The sequence below is a fragment of the Pyrus communis genome, chromosome 5 (assembly GCF_963583255.1).
Source record: "Pyrus communis chromosome 5, drPyrComm1.1, whole genome shotgun sequence".
Lineage (NCBI taxonomy): Eukaryota > Viridiplantae > Streptophyta > Magnoliopsida > Rosales > Rosaceae > Pyrus > Pyrus communis.
The window spans coordinates 3,413,872-3,428,543 of record NC_084807.1 but is presented as its reverse complement, the minus strand read 5'-3'; the positions used below and the strand labels follow the sequence as shown (position 1 = coordinate 3,428,543).

At 35.5% G+C, this 14,672-nt stretch overlaps 1 protein-coding gene and 1 long non-coding RNA gene across 2 annotated transcripts; both read right to left on the bottom strand.

Moving 5' to 3' along the window:
- Positions 1 to 10,077: 10,077 nt before the first annotated feature.
- LOC137733574 (uncharacterized) lies at positions 10,078 to 10,899 on the bottom strand (the record flags this gene model as incomplete). Its single annotated transcript, XM_068472708.1, has 2 exons — positions 10,078 to 10,394; positions 10,713 to 10,899. Coding segments are annotated over 2 exons (504 nt in total), but the record flags the coding sequence as incomplete, so codon positions are not given.
- Positions 10,900 to 11,095: 196 nt separating this feature from the next.
- Positions 11,096 to 13,480, bottom strand: LOC137733275 (uncharacterized). The gene is made up of 3 exons (XR_011068440.1): positions 13,121 to 13,480; positions 11,488 to 11,560; positions 11,096 to 11,299 (listed from the first exon to the last, which is right to left on the bottom strand). It is a non-coding gene; the product is annotated as an uncharacterized lncRNA (long non-coding RNA).
- Positions 13,481 to 14,672: the final 1,192 nt, after the last annotated feature.

Below are 14,672 nucleotides of genomic sequence, written 5' to 3'. Positions count from 1 at the left end.
TTGTTGCCGTACTGTTTTTACAACAAGGACCAAACTGCAAAAATTGTTGAAGTTTTAGGGCTGTTTGGTAATTCTAAGAAGTCGGGGGTATTTTTGCAATTACCTCTAATTTAGGGGCTATTTTGTAAAATGTGAAATTTGGACGGATTATAGTTAATCTGTTCATTTTGTGTATGATTTATGTTTAAGTACTTCGCTAAAGTCAAAGTTATTTGGTATAGGTGCAAGCTTATTTGGATCAACAAACGACAAGGCTCACCAAGGTCGAGCAAGCTTTGGTTACGTGAGTGGATCATTTCGTTTTTATGTATGTATGTATGTATATATATATATATATATATATATATGTATGTATGTATGTGTGTTTTTTTTTTTTAACAACTACTTTTATATATTATAACGTGACATGCCGTGTTTAGCTTTACAAATAGATTTTTTGTAAACTTATGTTTTTAATATTATTTGTGAGTATAAACTTGTGACATGACATCCTTGTGTTTTACCTGCTCATTATTAAATGTTTGTACAGTATCTATTAGTTATTTGTATTGTCTTGGGCCAAGGACTAGCATCAAGTGCAGTTCACATGTATCGTTTATATTTGCTTTGGATCTAGAGTTAAGTGCTAGCCTATCCTTTTGTGTGATGTGTTGAACTCATATGTGATGCGACTAGCCCAGTTCATGTAATGTAGTACTAGAATGTAAAATTTACATCCAGCTTGTTCCATTGTTTGAATACCTCTGCAATGGACTTTTGTGCCTACATAAACTTTTGAGCATTGTTGTCTTGTAATAATGATTTGAGATTTGATAATGAGATACCTACATCCTTTAGCTCACTGTGATGCAAGGTACTTATTACATACTATTATTATAATATTTTAAAGAATCTATATACTTGTTTTACAACACACTTTTCGAAAAGGTTTTACAAAACTTTATTTTCATGTCCACTCATCTTTGTTTTTTGCCCCTTTAGGATTTTAGTGGCAGCAGTTTTGTGACGACGAAGTTTGTTGGTAACATCTGTTATGTAGGAGGCTCTTCATTTCGGTATACATGTCATTACTTTTCTTTTACTGCAATTTACTTATGCTCTGACATTACTTGTTTGATACGGGTTCAATCCCGCTCACATGCGCACTTTAAATTAATCATTTTCAGGTTTTAATTTATTCATATTTTTCACATCATTACACTTTATGGCTTCGTCACCTTTTAGGTGTCAGCCAGCACATCGCGATTCGGGTGTCTAGTAGACATTTCTGATCGAGGTATGTCAACATTGGTATCATGTAAATTTTTGTTATTAAATGCATAGGAATCATGACATTTAATTTTTTTCCCAATAAGTTATTTGAAGACATTTAATAGAATGAATAATGTAAAATAAATGTAGATAATAAGTGAGATCCAAAGTAAGTGTTATTAGGGGTAATTTATATATCCAAAAATACAAATTTTGCCAAGTCAAACTTAATAATGGATATTGCTTAGTTGGAGCTAGTCATTGGGTTTTTGTTAGAGAAATATATCATGATGGGTTTTAGTTAAAGAAAATTGAATTCCAAGGAGTGTACTCATAGTTTCAGTAATTTTAATCTGCACCCCATGTTTTTGTGAATAAAATTTGGAGCTTTGTTGCTTAATCAGCTTGTGTCAACTGTCAAGGCTCCCAGTATAAGAAATCTATGGTCTGAATGAAAGAAAAATCTACTATTATTTATGTGTTTTGGAGATGATGAAAACAAATAAATTCATAAACAAAAATGACCCCTTTACCACTTGAACCCCATCATTTAATTTGGTATTCCAAAAATGGGAAAAGAAATGAAGAATGCATTTCCTTCTTGGCACCCAAAAAAATGAAAGTTTCAAAAACCTCACAAATAAATAAAAAAAAAAAAAATGGGAGCAAAAATCTGCAGTCAGTTGGCAGAATAATTAAGCAATATGTATAATATATAAGTAGGATTAAGTTATAGGAGATGGTGGTGAAGAATTAGGTACCATTTGATATCATCAACGATGAAAACTTCAGAGGCATGCTCGTCCTTTTGAGCTTGGACAAGTTGTGAATCCTCCCCGTATAAGTATCAGATACAACATCTTCTTCCTCATTTCTCATTCTACCAACAAGAAAACAAACCCATATAAATCATACCATACGAACCACATATATCAGTCAAAACAAACGAACCACATTGTTAAACGGACCTTCCCATCCACGGTTCCCTTGCCTTCTCTGCCCAGGAGAGAGAGAGAGAGAGAAAGGAGGAGAGAGAGAGAGAGAGTACTAGCTATCAGTTGGGGAATTGCAGACAACGAAAACCTCAATCATTTATCCAAAAATCCTAGAACCCTTCAGAGTGTATACTTCATGACAGTTCAATCTTGATTTTTGTATTTTAAAACAAAAATCTAACAGCTAAAATATTTGGAATATGAAATACTCTGAGGTACCATAGAAAATCTCTTATTTATTTGCCTGACCAACCAATTGACAAAAGGGGTTTTCCACTTCTTTAAGCAGCATCAAAGCCCAGTCAAATTTCACATAGGAAAATGCATTTAATCTGCCATATACAAAAGTTGCCAAAATTGTATGATGCTTAGAGCATATTTTACTCCGAGTTTTGAACTGTTAAATTTCATTTATATCGGAGTATAAGATACTCAAAGTATCCACTTAAAAATTTCTTAAACAGAACTAAAATCAAAATAACAGAAAAACATAAGAGCCTTTTCATTTTATTCAATAAAACATAAAAGTTGTGGTCTTCTACGCAAGAATTCTTAAAATACTTCTGCTAACATGTATTAGGCGGGCTACGAAGTGTGTTTGTCAATTTTCATCGAGGTGATTCGAACAAAGAATGCGCACTTATAAAAAAAAAAAATAAAAAAAAAAAAAAAAGAAAACCATTAGATCGTGGTGCTTGTTTGGGCTAACTACCTCCAAGTTTGGACTAATATTGCAAAATGTAAAAAAATAGTTTCAATTTTTTCTTGGTACACCATAAGTTTGAAATCATATCAATTTATCTTCAGAATGTTTTAACGCATGGTCCTTGATAGAATTGATGATTTTGTGGGTGTATGACCTGTTTATAAGCTATCGTATAACTTATATTTGCACTATATGGGCAAAAAGAACTCATCTTGGAGCTTTGACTTCTCTTAAATTGATGCTTCATATTTCAAGACAGCCAATCGCACAATTTGATTGAAAATGTAAAAGTGTATCTTATACACGTTAGGCCAAAAAAGGGGCCCACATATGGCACGTCATCTATTTAATGGAGGATTAAACGTTCAAATAGATAAAAGGAATAAATGAATATAATTTCAAAATCCCAAATTGCAATTTGATAGAAATTATAAATTATTAACTACTAGCCTCTTGTTACATGTTCACATATGTGGCAATTTGTTCATTCGTTTTGTTTTATTTTTAAATTTAAATTTAGAATATGTGATTCAAAAAATTTGAAAGAAAAGGTTCAGTAAAACTACTTTCATACACGAATAAAAAGAAAAAAGTGGGGATAGGGCAGCTTTACCATTTCGCCGTTCTTATTTAAATTGTCGATTTTAAAGAGTGAAGAAGAAAAAAGCATTAATCTTAGTATATTGAAGGCTTCACCATTTTAGGGCGTTGAACCCTTAGAGACGTTGGAAATAATATCATTGCTAAACCCATTAGCAATGATATGAGAATGGGCAGTAAAGGAGTAAGCATATGTGCTGGACATGGATAAATGAAAGAGGGACGATTCGTTTTCTGAGAGATAGCCAAGGGGCGCAATTAGGGAAAAGAAATGGACCTCCAGCAAAACAAAGCAAAAACCCAAAACAAACATTTGAGCCCAACAGAACAACCAACACAAACCTTAACAACCTGCACCTAACATTGCCATCACTGCACTGTAGACCAGATACTGCGATCCTGCATCCCCAGCAAGTTTCAAAGATCAAGCCAACCAACGCCCGGAAGTGGTTGGAAAAGAGACTCCAACATTCACCACAACGCACTAAATAAAACGCAGCCACAAATTGAAGAAACTTGTGGGAAGAGATATTCCACCAGCAATAATGCCGATAAAGGCACACACGGAGGTGGCGGTGTAAACACCCGAGTCGAAACTCTATGCACCAACTGGAAATATCGCGAAAAATCACTTTGAAAATAAGCAACTGTAGATTCGGATTGATGTGCGAAGTGGGAAGTTTAGGAAATGGAATGACGAAATTGGAGGGAAATGGATGATCGGGATGGAGGGGAAATGATGATGAAATCTGAAGCCATAGAGGATGAAAGATGAGTGAAAACATGTTTATTAAGAGGAAAAATGACGGGGAAATGTAGGAACAAGCAAGTAAAGGGAAAAAACAAAAAAAGGAAAGAAATAAGGGCGACCACCGACCTTAGACACAGCTAGGGCTGGCGGTGGAAGATGGTGGTAATCATTGAAACCAATCTCACACAGATGCGAGAAGAACTCTCAGGAAAAGAGAAGACTTTCCAACTTGTTTAGTACAGGAATTGTAGCTTTAAAATCCGCTGGTTTTTTATTGGGATATAAAAAGCTGGAGCTTTTTAGTACCCAGATCGATTCTCATACTACATACACATTGCCAAATACTGAATTTTTGGAGTTGGCATTTCACCATGTCTTCCTTCAAAAGCTCTTTCACACCGTCCCTAAGATCGAAAAACTGCCATTGTAAGGTAAACTTTCTCAATTTCTAATCAGATTTTTTGTTTTCGAAAATGTTTTTTATTTTCTTTTCACGAAATATATTATTTTATGGGATTTTGTTATCTGTTAATTGTTGGTGATTAGTGGAGTGCGGCGTGACGAAAATGAAGCAGATTATACTTTCGAGTATTAGTCGTTTATGTCACATCCCGACCCGGGCCCCCACCACATCCCGGGCCGGGATGTGACAATTTGGTATCAGAGCCAATTCCTGGCTGGATGTGTGCCGACGAGAACGTTGGGCCCTTAAGGGGGGTGGATTGTTACATCCCACATAGCCCATGGGAGTGAATCCTGTAAGCCTTGTATGTATTTTCCCATCTCTACCTAACACGTGGCCTTTTGGGAGCTCACTTGGTTTGGAGTTCATCGGAACTCCGAAGTTAAGCGAGTTTGTGCAAGAGCAATCCTATAATGGGTGACTCACTGAGAAGTTCTCATGTGAGTTCCTAGAAAAAAAAACTATGAGAGTGTGGTAGGGGCCTTAAGCGGACAATATCGTGCTACGGTAGAGTCGAGCTCGGGGTGTGGTGGGGGCCTTGGTCGAGATGTGACAGTTTACATGGAGGATCAAAGACTTCTCTAAGCTCAAGGAGGACAAACATTATTCCTACACTTTCAACATTGTTGGTCTCAATTGGTGCGTATTTATAAAAACCTTTTTTTTCCAAAGAAAATCCATCTTGGACCATACGATTAGTAGCCAAAATCATCTTTTTAGTTGATGGGTTTCGAGATTATATTTTCTCGGATACCGAAACGAAAATAGTACCCGTACATTTTTCATTTTCTTTTCCATATTCAGAACTGCTATTTATTAGTGCATTATCCAAAAAGTACAAAATATACTTGTAGCTATGATTGCTGCTTGGGCAACAAGTTGTAAATTTTTAATTTTATTTTTGGAAGGGTTAAATGTGATTTTCAACAAACCAAAAGAGTTTTTGATGTTTGATGGGATTTGATCTGGAATATCGAATGCTCTTGGCTTTTTAACCGTTAGATTTTATGTCATAAAAACACAAAATTCAAGATCTAAGTGTCAAAAAATGCCACAATATTGTATACTCTGCAGCTAGATAAAACTTTTTTTCGTGTCTGACACAAGACTTGAAAGCGAATTTGGATTGTCTCAATACAAAATTATTTTCCATGAAGCAATACAAAAGTGTTTTTACAAGAATAGTGTTATACCCACATCTGGTTTTACCTTTCACGCACTCTTGCTAACTTTTGGCTATTAATCTTCTTCAATTCATTCCACAGCTAAAAATTAAGGAAAGTGTGTAAAAAGTAAAAATAGCGGCTAACTGTATGAGTTAATAGTACTAGAAGTCCAATAGTAGGCCATAAAGCCCACAAATTTGTAAGTTTTTAACTGAGCCTTGATTTGCTTTGAATTGGCCAAGGGAATCGTCATAAAGCCCAAGGAATTCTCCATGTATTTGGGTGTGGTAGATGCTTCAAATTTGTCATTTGGTTGGCGTAGATGTGCTAACTTCAAATTTACCATTATGAGGTTTTTTGATTGACTTGGTGCTATCAAGCTGGTTGGCTAGTGTCAGGTTAAAGTTGGCACATCTACTCCATTCAGATGACAAATTTGAAGCTTCTGTTGTACCCAATACATGGAGAATTCCTTGGGCTTTATGAAGATTCTCATACACTTCACTTAATATTTAGCTGTGGAATGAATTAAAGAATATTAATAGCCAAACGTTAACAAGAGTGCGTGTAAGGTAAATTTGGATGTGTGCATAACACTATTTTTGTAAAAAACACTTTTGTGTTGCTTTTATAGAAAATAATTTTGTATTGAGACAATTCAGATCTGCTTTCGAATCTTGTGTCAGACATGAAAAAAACTTTATCTAGCTCTGGATTATACAATATTGTGGCCTTTTTGACAATTTGATCTTAAATTTCGTGTTTGTATGATAAAAAAAATCTAACGGTTAAAAAACTAAGAGCATCCGATATTTCAGATCAAATCTCATCAAATATAAACAACGCTTTTGGTTGGTTGAAAATCACTTTTAACGCTTCCAAAAATAAAATTAAAAATTTGCAGCTCATTGCCTAAGCAGTAGCTATTCCTACATGTATATTTTGTACTTTTTGGGTAATGCACTAGTAAATAACAGTTCTGAATATGGAAAAGAAAATGAAAAAAATGTACGAGTACTATTTTCTGTTTGATATTCGAGAAAATCCAATCTCGAAACCCATAAACTAAAAAGGTGATCTTGGCTACTAATTGTACGGTCCAAGATGAATTTTCTCTCAAAAAAAGGGGTTTTATAAGTACGCACCAATTGAGACCAGCAATATTGAAAGTGTGGGGTCCAAGATGAATTTTCTCTCAAAAAAAGGGGTTTTATCATCTGCATCATTTTCCTTACGCCGCACTCTACTAATCACCAACAATTAATGGTTAACAAAATCCGATAACATAATATACTTTGTGAAAATAAAGAAAAACATTTTCGAAAATTACAAAATCTGATTAGAAATTGAGAAAGTTTTGCCTTACAATGGCGGTTTTCCGATCGGGTGGTGAGAGAGAGCTTTTGGATGAAGACATGGGGAAATGCCAGCTCCAAAAATCCAATATTTGGCAGTGTGTGCAGTATGAGAATCGATCATGGTACTAAAAGCTTTTTATTTCTCAGTAAAAAACCAGTGGGTTTTAAAGTTGCAATTCCTATACTAAACTAGTTTGAAAGTCTTCTCTCTTCCTGAGAGTTCTTCTCACTTCTGTGTGAGCTTGGTTTCAGTGATTACCACCATATTCCCTCGCTGACCCTAGCTGTGTATAGGGTTAGTGATTGCCTTTGTTTCTTTTCTGTTTTTCCTTTTGCTTGCTTGTTCCTGCACTTCCCATCACTTTTCCTCTTAATAGGCATGTTTTTACTCATCCTTCATCCTCTATGGCTTCAAATTTCATCATCATTTACCTTCCATCGCGATCATCCATTTCCTTCCAATTTCATCATTCCATTTCTTAATCTTCCCACTTGGCTCCTTCATTCCTCGACACCACATCAATACGGATCTGCAGCTGCTTATTTCTGAACTGATTTTTCGCGATACTTCCGGTTGGTGAGTAGAGTTTCGACTTGGGTGTTTACACCACTACCTCTGTATGTATGTGCCTTTGTCAGCATTGTTGCTGGTGGGATATTTCTTCATACAAGTTTCTTTCGATTTGTGGTTGCATTTTATGTGGTGAATGTTGGAGTCTCACTTCCCAGGCGTTGATTGGCTTGATCTCAAGAGCTTGCTTTGGATGTGGGATTGCGATGTTCGGTCTACAGTGCACTGACGGCGGTGATGTGTGTGGTTTGTTAGGGTATGTTTTGGTTGTTTTGTTGGGCTCAAATTTCTGTTTTGAGTTTTTGCTGGAGGTCTATATCTTTTATGCTTATCATGTTTTTTTGGCCTCCTCTTTGTAAATTTGTTGTGTTGGTAATGAAATTACCTTTTGACCAAAAAAAAGACCAATGGACTTTTTAAGTGGGAGTCACTCTCTTGACGAATTTATTGTCATGTATAGTTTTTTTGTCTATTAGTGTATTGTCATGTGCAAATTTTTCTTTAGAAGGTAATATATTATTAAATTAGAATGACATATGATGGTGAGTTGGTTTCATGTAAGTCGCTCTAATTTATTAGAGCATCTTCGATTTTGAGGTGTGAAAATTACATTTGAATTTAATTTGCAATTACAGCCTTACAAAAGGATGTTCATGGGTACTTGTGTTGGTGTCAAAATCAGACGGAGTAATGCCTAAGGACTTATTTCACCTTCAATGTCAAATGAAGGCTCAAGAGAGGATGTTTAGAGGCATGCCGCTATTGGAGGTTGCCAACAGACTATTTGTGTGGCCAATTTGTGAGTTTGTGCGAGATTTGACATTTGATCTAAACGATTGAACACTGATTTGGTTTGGTTCTTTTTATGCCTCGTGACATGAGACTTTGAATATTATGTGCGTTGTGCTTGCCTAAGACTTAAATATTGCATAAAAATAAAAAAAATATTTTAATCACTTTATAACTGAAAGAGAATTACAAAACCAAAAGAAAATGCACATGGTAGGCTAAAATAAAATACACTTGAAATGTAAAAAAGGTTGTAAACTAACAATATTCAAATCACAAAGGTAGGATAATGTTTAATCGTAACGATATATGATATCGGGCTGAGTTAAGTGAGAAACTTAGTTGAAATGTCCATCAACTTAGTTGGAATGTGCATCAACTAAAATCATACTACCGGAACATTTTAGATCACTAGGATCATTTGAGGGTTGGCTTTGAAGAAAGCTTTGGATTTAGCGGAAGAGCTTGTACTTGTGTTGAATAGCATTTGAGAATTTGGTTGATTGACAAGCCACTTGAAAATTTGATAACCATAGAGATTTGATTTGACGAAGGTCCTAATAAGCATGGAGACTTTGCTTCTATTAATGCTTGAGGAAAGCAACTTCAATTGTATCACTAAGCCGGTCTAAGGGCTTATCAACCATTTGGTCGCATTTTGTGCTGGGGTCGCTTGCCCTTGGCATTCCGATGTTTGTTTGTGATCGCGTCGTCTGTCTTGTCGAATGACATGTTCCTTGTGGTAGTAAAAGGGCAAAAGATTGCCGGAACTGGTAGTCTAAAATTAGACATCATGAGTAATAATATATGTTTGTTTCAACTTTCAAGCAATGACATGCCTACTCAATGAAAATCCTAACCTAGATCAACATGTGACGATCTCACTGTCGACAACCATAGTGGCTTGAGTAATTTTCACAAACACTGAGGTGAACGTAAACGCTGGAAGTGATGGCGAATGGACGTCGAGTCATTTCCCCAACTGGGGCAAAGCACGTTGCACATGTATTTTCACAAAAGAGCGGTTGAGATTTAACTGAACGAGATTTAATTAAATTTCAACCATTCTTTGTCCTTTGGTGAGCAGGAGAGCAAAGCTCGGGCAAAGCTTAGTTCTTAAAATATTAACGAACGTTACAAACAGAGAGTTGGAATAGAGTGCAAGTATTTACTTCATACCAAAAATTCCATAGTCCAATTTAGAGCAGCTACTAACTTTGCCCTTCTCATCCGTAGAATCCTAGAGGAAGTTTTTATCCATCCTATCGAATTCATAACCTTGTCGTTAGGTAGCGACGGAAGCAAAATATTCAGTCATGAACCTAGCCCGCTGGATATCTTTTCCAGTACAATCCAATCTGAATGCATGCACATCTTTTTCTCGCGGTTCATATCAAAGAGAGTCAACTTCACGACAAAGGCTAACGCTAACCCCTCCCATAACTAAGATCGCTGTTGATATCTATCTTGTCCATCTTTGGCAAGTCTCTTGTTGTTGTCTCAAGATCTACTTGTGCAGCAGTTAGGGCACTCCTCCGTCTCTTTAATTCTATCCCTATATCATCCACTTCTTCTCTCAGGCGTTTAGCTCGCTCTTCCACTTCCACAAACTGCTTCAAACCAAAGGCAAATTTAACATAAGGTTCCAGCCAAGCCAAGTCAAATTTGAAGGTCCGAACCTCTTCCCATAAAGAATAAAGATGCTCACAAGCATCCTTGTTCATATCCTTGGCCTTTGTGGTGTCTAAACATGACCCTTTCAAGTTTCAAATTTGAAGCTAATTGTGACACAATATGCATTAAACTTGGAGGTTAAAATAAGTCCTCCTAATTTAACCTTCAAGTATAATGCATATTGTGTCACAATGTATATGTTCAACGTTAGATAGATTGTTATATACAAAAGATTTGATCAAGACATGCACAATCTTGATTATAATCTTGCAGACATAATTTTCATACAATTTTCAATCTTGCAACAACGTTCTGACACAAATTTTTAGGGTCTCATACAATACGATCAGAACCCACCAATAGATTGAAATAAAATTTATCATTCAACAAGGCAGTATTAAAAAATGCAGGACTCTTCCCAAAGCTGTGAATGCACATGCAGTGAACTTACAACTCCTCTTTTGTTGGCACTTGATCAGTGAAGGATGCCATGAACAAACTTCCTCTAGTTGTGGGACAAAAGCTTTCTCTATCCAACCTAAACCCTTGAAATCAACGAGCTCGCTAGCTGGAAAAGCTTAGGGTAGTTTTTCTTTCTCATGTTCCTTGACTAAGTAGGGCCAGCAGGACTATCAGTGCTAGTGTTAGTGCAATCTTTTAGATAACTTGGTTTATCATGGGAGGGAAGCAGCTGTTCACGATGTGCTTCAGAATTGGGTGATACTGAAGAGACTGAAACTTGCACAGAATGTGTATATGATGAATTCTTTGTACTTGTAGAAAAATCAGATGATCCTTCATCGTATTCATCATCCTCCACACCTTCAGCTTCAAGGATTTTAACCTTTACTTCAATTATACATGTATCATTCACAAGATAGCCTGCCCTGCGATCATGGAGCTTACTCAAAGGCATAAACGATCTGTATCCCAACGAACTCACTCCTGCTTTGAACTCTTTCTCATTACGAGTTTCTACAAATATAAAAAAAAAATACCAAATTGATATCATAAAAAGGTTAATCAAGAATGAGTGAGTTTATCAACATGTAATAAAGAAAAGAAGATAAGGAAAGCCATCCTTTCTTGTTTTTCTTGTTTTTAAAACAAAGGGAGCCATATTAATATAAGAATTTCAGACAGTTGCAGAGGAAAATAATTACCAAGAAGACCATGGTTCAATAACCAAACTGATTGTTAGGAAGAAAAGAATATTGTTGCAGCATCTCAGCTTTTCTGTACACCATTGAAATTTGTTAAGATTAAGAATTCAGGAACTGATGTCGTAGAGAAAATGCACACAATATGACTTCAACATCTCATCGACATGGCTATAATGTTGAATCATTTATAGTTACCATTCCACTTTTACATAAGAAAGTATAACCATTAAAATAGTTCAAAGAGAAACAAAACCACCAGTTAACTACAACTATACACCGATAGGGGCTAGATGATAATGTTTACTGAGTGACCTGATAAGATTCTACAGAAAAATTTCAAAATTATTCAGATAAGGAATTAACTTATAAAGGTTAACCAAGAATAATAGGTACTTCAGACCAAAAAAAGAATAATAGGTGCAGATGCTCAGATGCAGGAACAAGTTTTAACATGCAGTTATACCAACTACATAGCCGTCATGTCATGATGGCCAAATTACAGGTTGCTTCATTAGGTTACCAGAAGAATCGAGCTTACCTATTCTAACTGGTATATGAGTGCCTTATCCCAAAACAATATAATTATCAGACGAATTTTTTTTTTATTTTTTATCAACATAATGTCATGCAGCTAACAGTGTACCAATTAGTGAATTTAAGCTATATATTTGGTTCACGTTAAGAATATAGAAAATGGAAAACAGAAAGGTGAAAAGAGTAGTTTATTGTGTTTAGCTATGTAGAGGAAATGAAGGGGAAAATAAAAACGAGAAAAAACATTACTAAATGCCTTTATAGCACTCCCCATATGATAAATTGCAATCTATCAAGAGTCAGAGTTCCTAAAAGGATGGCATACATAAAGAGAAAAACAAACTGAACAATAAGAAATCCACTAGCTAGCTAACTAAAATCCACCTAAAGTAGAAAACCAGATCTCGCAAATAGAACTAATTTACAAAAATTAAAACTTGAACCTCAGTCAAGACTCAAGCCGGCATTTTACACTCACCCTCCATATTTTAACTAAACTTCAAAATAGGCAATAGATTTTTAATTTTCTCACACTGCACCATGAATGAGGTTTTGAAATCCTATCAATTTATAGGTTCCATATATATGACTTCATCGAGACCAAATGCTGTAATTGGTTGACTTATTTCTGTCAACCATTGATTGAGGAGAAGGCTAAGATCCATGATGTGCAATTGTGGCTACTATGATGACACACGAATGGGTCTCACGATTGTCATCATAATATCCATTTAATGAATGATAAACAAATTAACAAAGATATAAATTGATACGATTTCAAAACATCATGGTACATTTAGAGAAAATTAGGACCCCATCATCCATTTTGAAAATCACTCTAAACCTGAACGGTGTAATGTGTGGTTCGCATATAAAAATTGTATTGGTAAAAAGATGATTTGTTAAAACCTAAGTATCATTATACATAAGATTGCTACCACAAAGCCAACCTAAGGCCAATATTTAGAACATTTATAATAATAAAAAGAAAGTTACACTGTAAAAAATGAAATGAAGGGTAGGAATATAAAAGCATCATGAATTGCATTCAACCAACATTAATTTTTTCACTAACACTGAACAGTAACTAGGAAAATACCTAGTGTTGTTGACTTATTTCTGTCAAGTTGATTAACCACAGTGAACTTGAATCGTGCACATCTACTCCACCCAAATGGCAATGTTGAAGCATCTGCAACAACCAAAAATATTGGCAGGCTGGCATCTCTGTTCTGTTGTGACCCTTTGGATATATGAGGATCCGCCTGATCAAATCAAACCAAATTTATGTAATCCAAAAGTAATAATACAAAGCAGAAAAACAAAATTTAAAGTCACGTATCTATATAGAAGATAACTCAAATACGCACTATTTAAAACCACCAATGATGAAAACGTCAAAGGAATGTTTCTTGCTCTTCAACTTAGAGAAGTTTTCGACTCTCCATGTGAATCTGCCAGATACTCACTCAATTAGGTTAAGTTATAAGATATAGGTCAAGAAGGAAAGATACTGTCAGGTGTTGGATATTGGATAAGAATCAACAGCATCAGGAGCATGGCAGAGTAACCCTAGTCATTAATCGAGTGATTTACCATTTCAAGCCACAATCTCAGACCTTTTTCTTTAGTTTTCTGTTGTCGCCGAAGACCCTTACTTTCAGTCTGTAATTGTTGCAAACTTTGTTTCCTCCTTATGTTATACTGTTTGAACCGTCTTGTCTGCCCAGCTTGTATGTAGTTGTACCTTAGGGATCCAGCCCACCTTGAAGAACGGTAAAGGCGACATTGGTAAATGAAAAGCTTGGTTGCTGGAGCATGAATACATGCTTTTAAATTATTTAAGGGGAATTTTATTTGAATTCATGTAATTTCTTGTTACATTCAACTTATTCTCTTCATCCATATTATTTTTTATTAAATAATTAATATCTTTTTAAACCCAAATTTATTACCTAAACTACCCTCTCTGACACGCCCCGACCCTGATATTCCCCGAATACCAGAACAGGCACGTGCTGGCCGACACCCGAGGGTGACGAAAGCCATTTATTGAGTGCAAATGCTGAAAACAAGGGATAAATAAGCTTATAAATATAAAAGAATAATGAGTATGCAAATAAGGAACGTGTTCAGAGCATATCTCTAATCTAGAACACTAGAAGAAAATAATATAAAATTGAATGAAACAAAGGAGTGGGTCCTACACCACGAGGACTCGAAATTGCCGATGCGGAAGTGCCTGGACGTCATGATTGTATGCCTTGATTCTAAATCTTGAAGGGGGCGCAAAACAAATATGAGTGGACCAAGTTGATATATATATATATATATATATATTGTTGAATAAGAAGAGTATCTAAGATAACTCTAATGATCCCAAGAAGAAGAAAATAGAGCACACTCTTAAAGAAAGCTCACAAAACAAACTAATTAGCAAAGCTTTTCTTATTTAGCTCTAGGCTTTGTTTTTCCTTGGATGATATACAATGCTTGAGGACTTGGGTATTTATAGCAAACCAAATGAAAGCTACACCACACACTTAATTAAACTAAGATTATTTGCTACCACACAAAACCCATTAATTGCACCTAATTTTTTCCACTCAACCATACCTAACATTGATTCTACCTAACATTGATTCTCAACA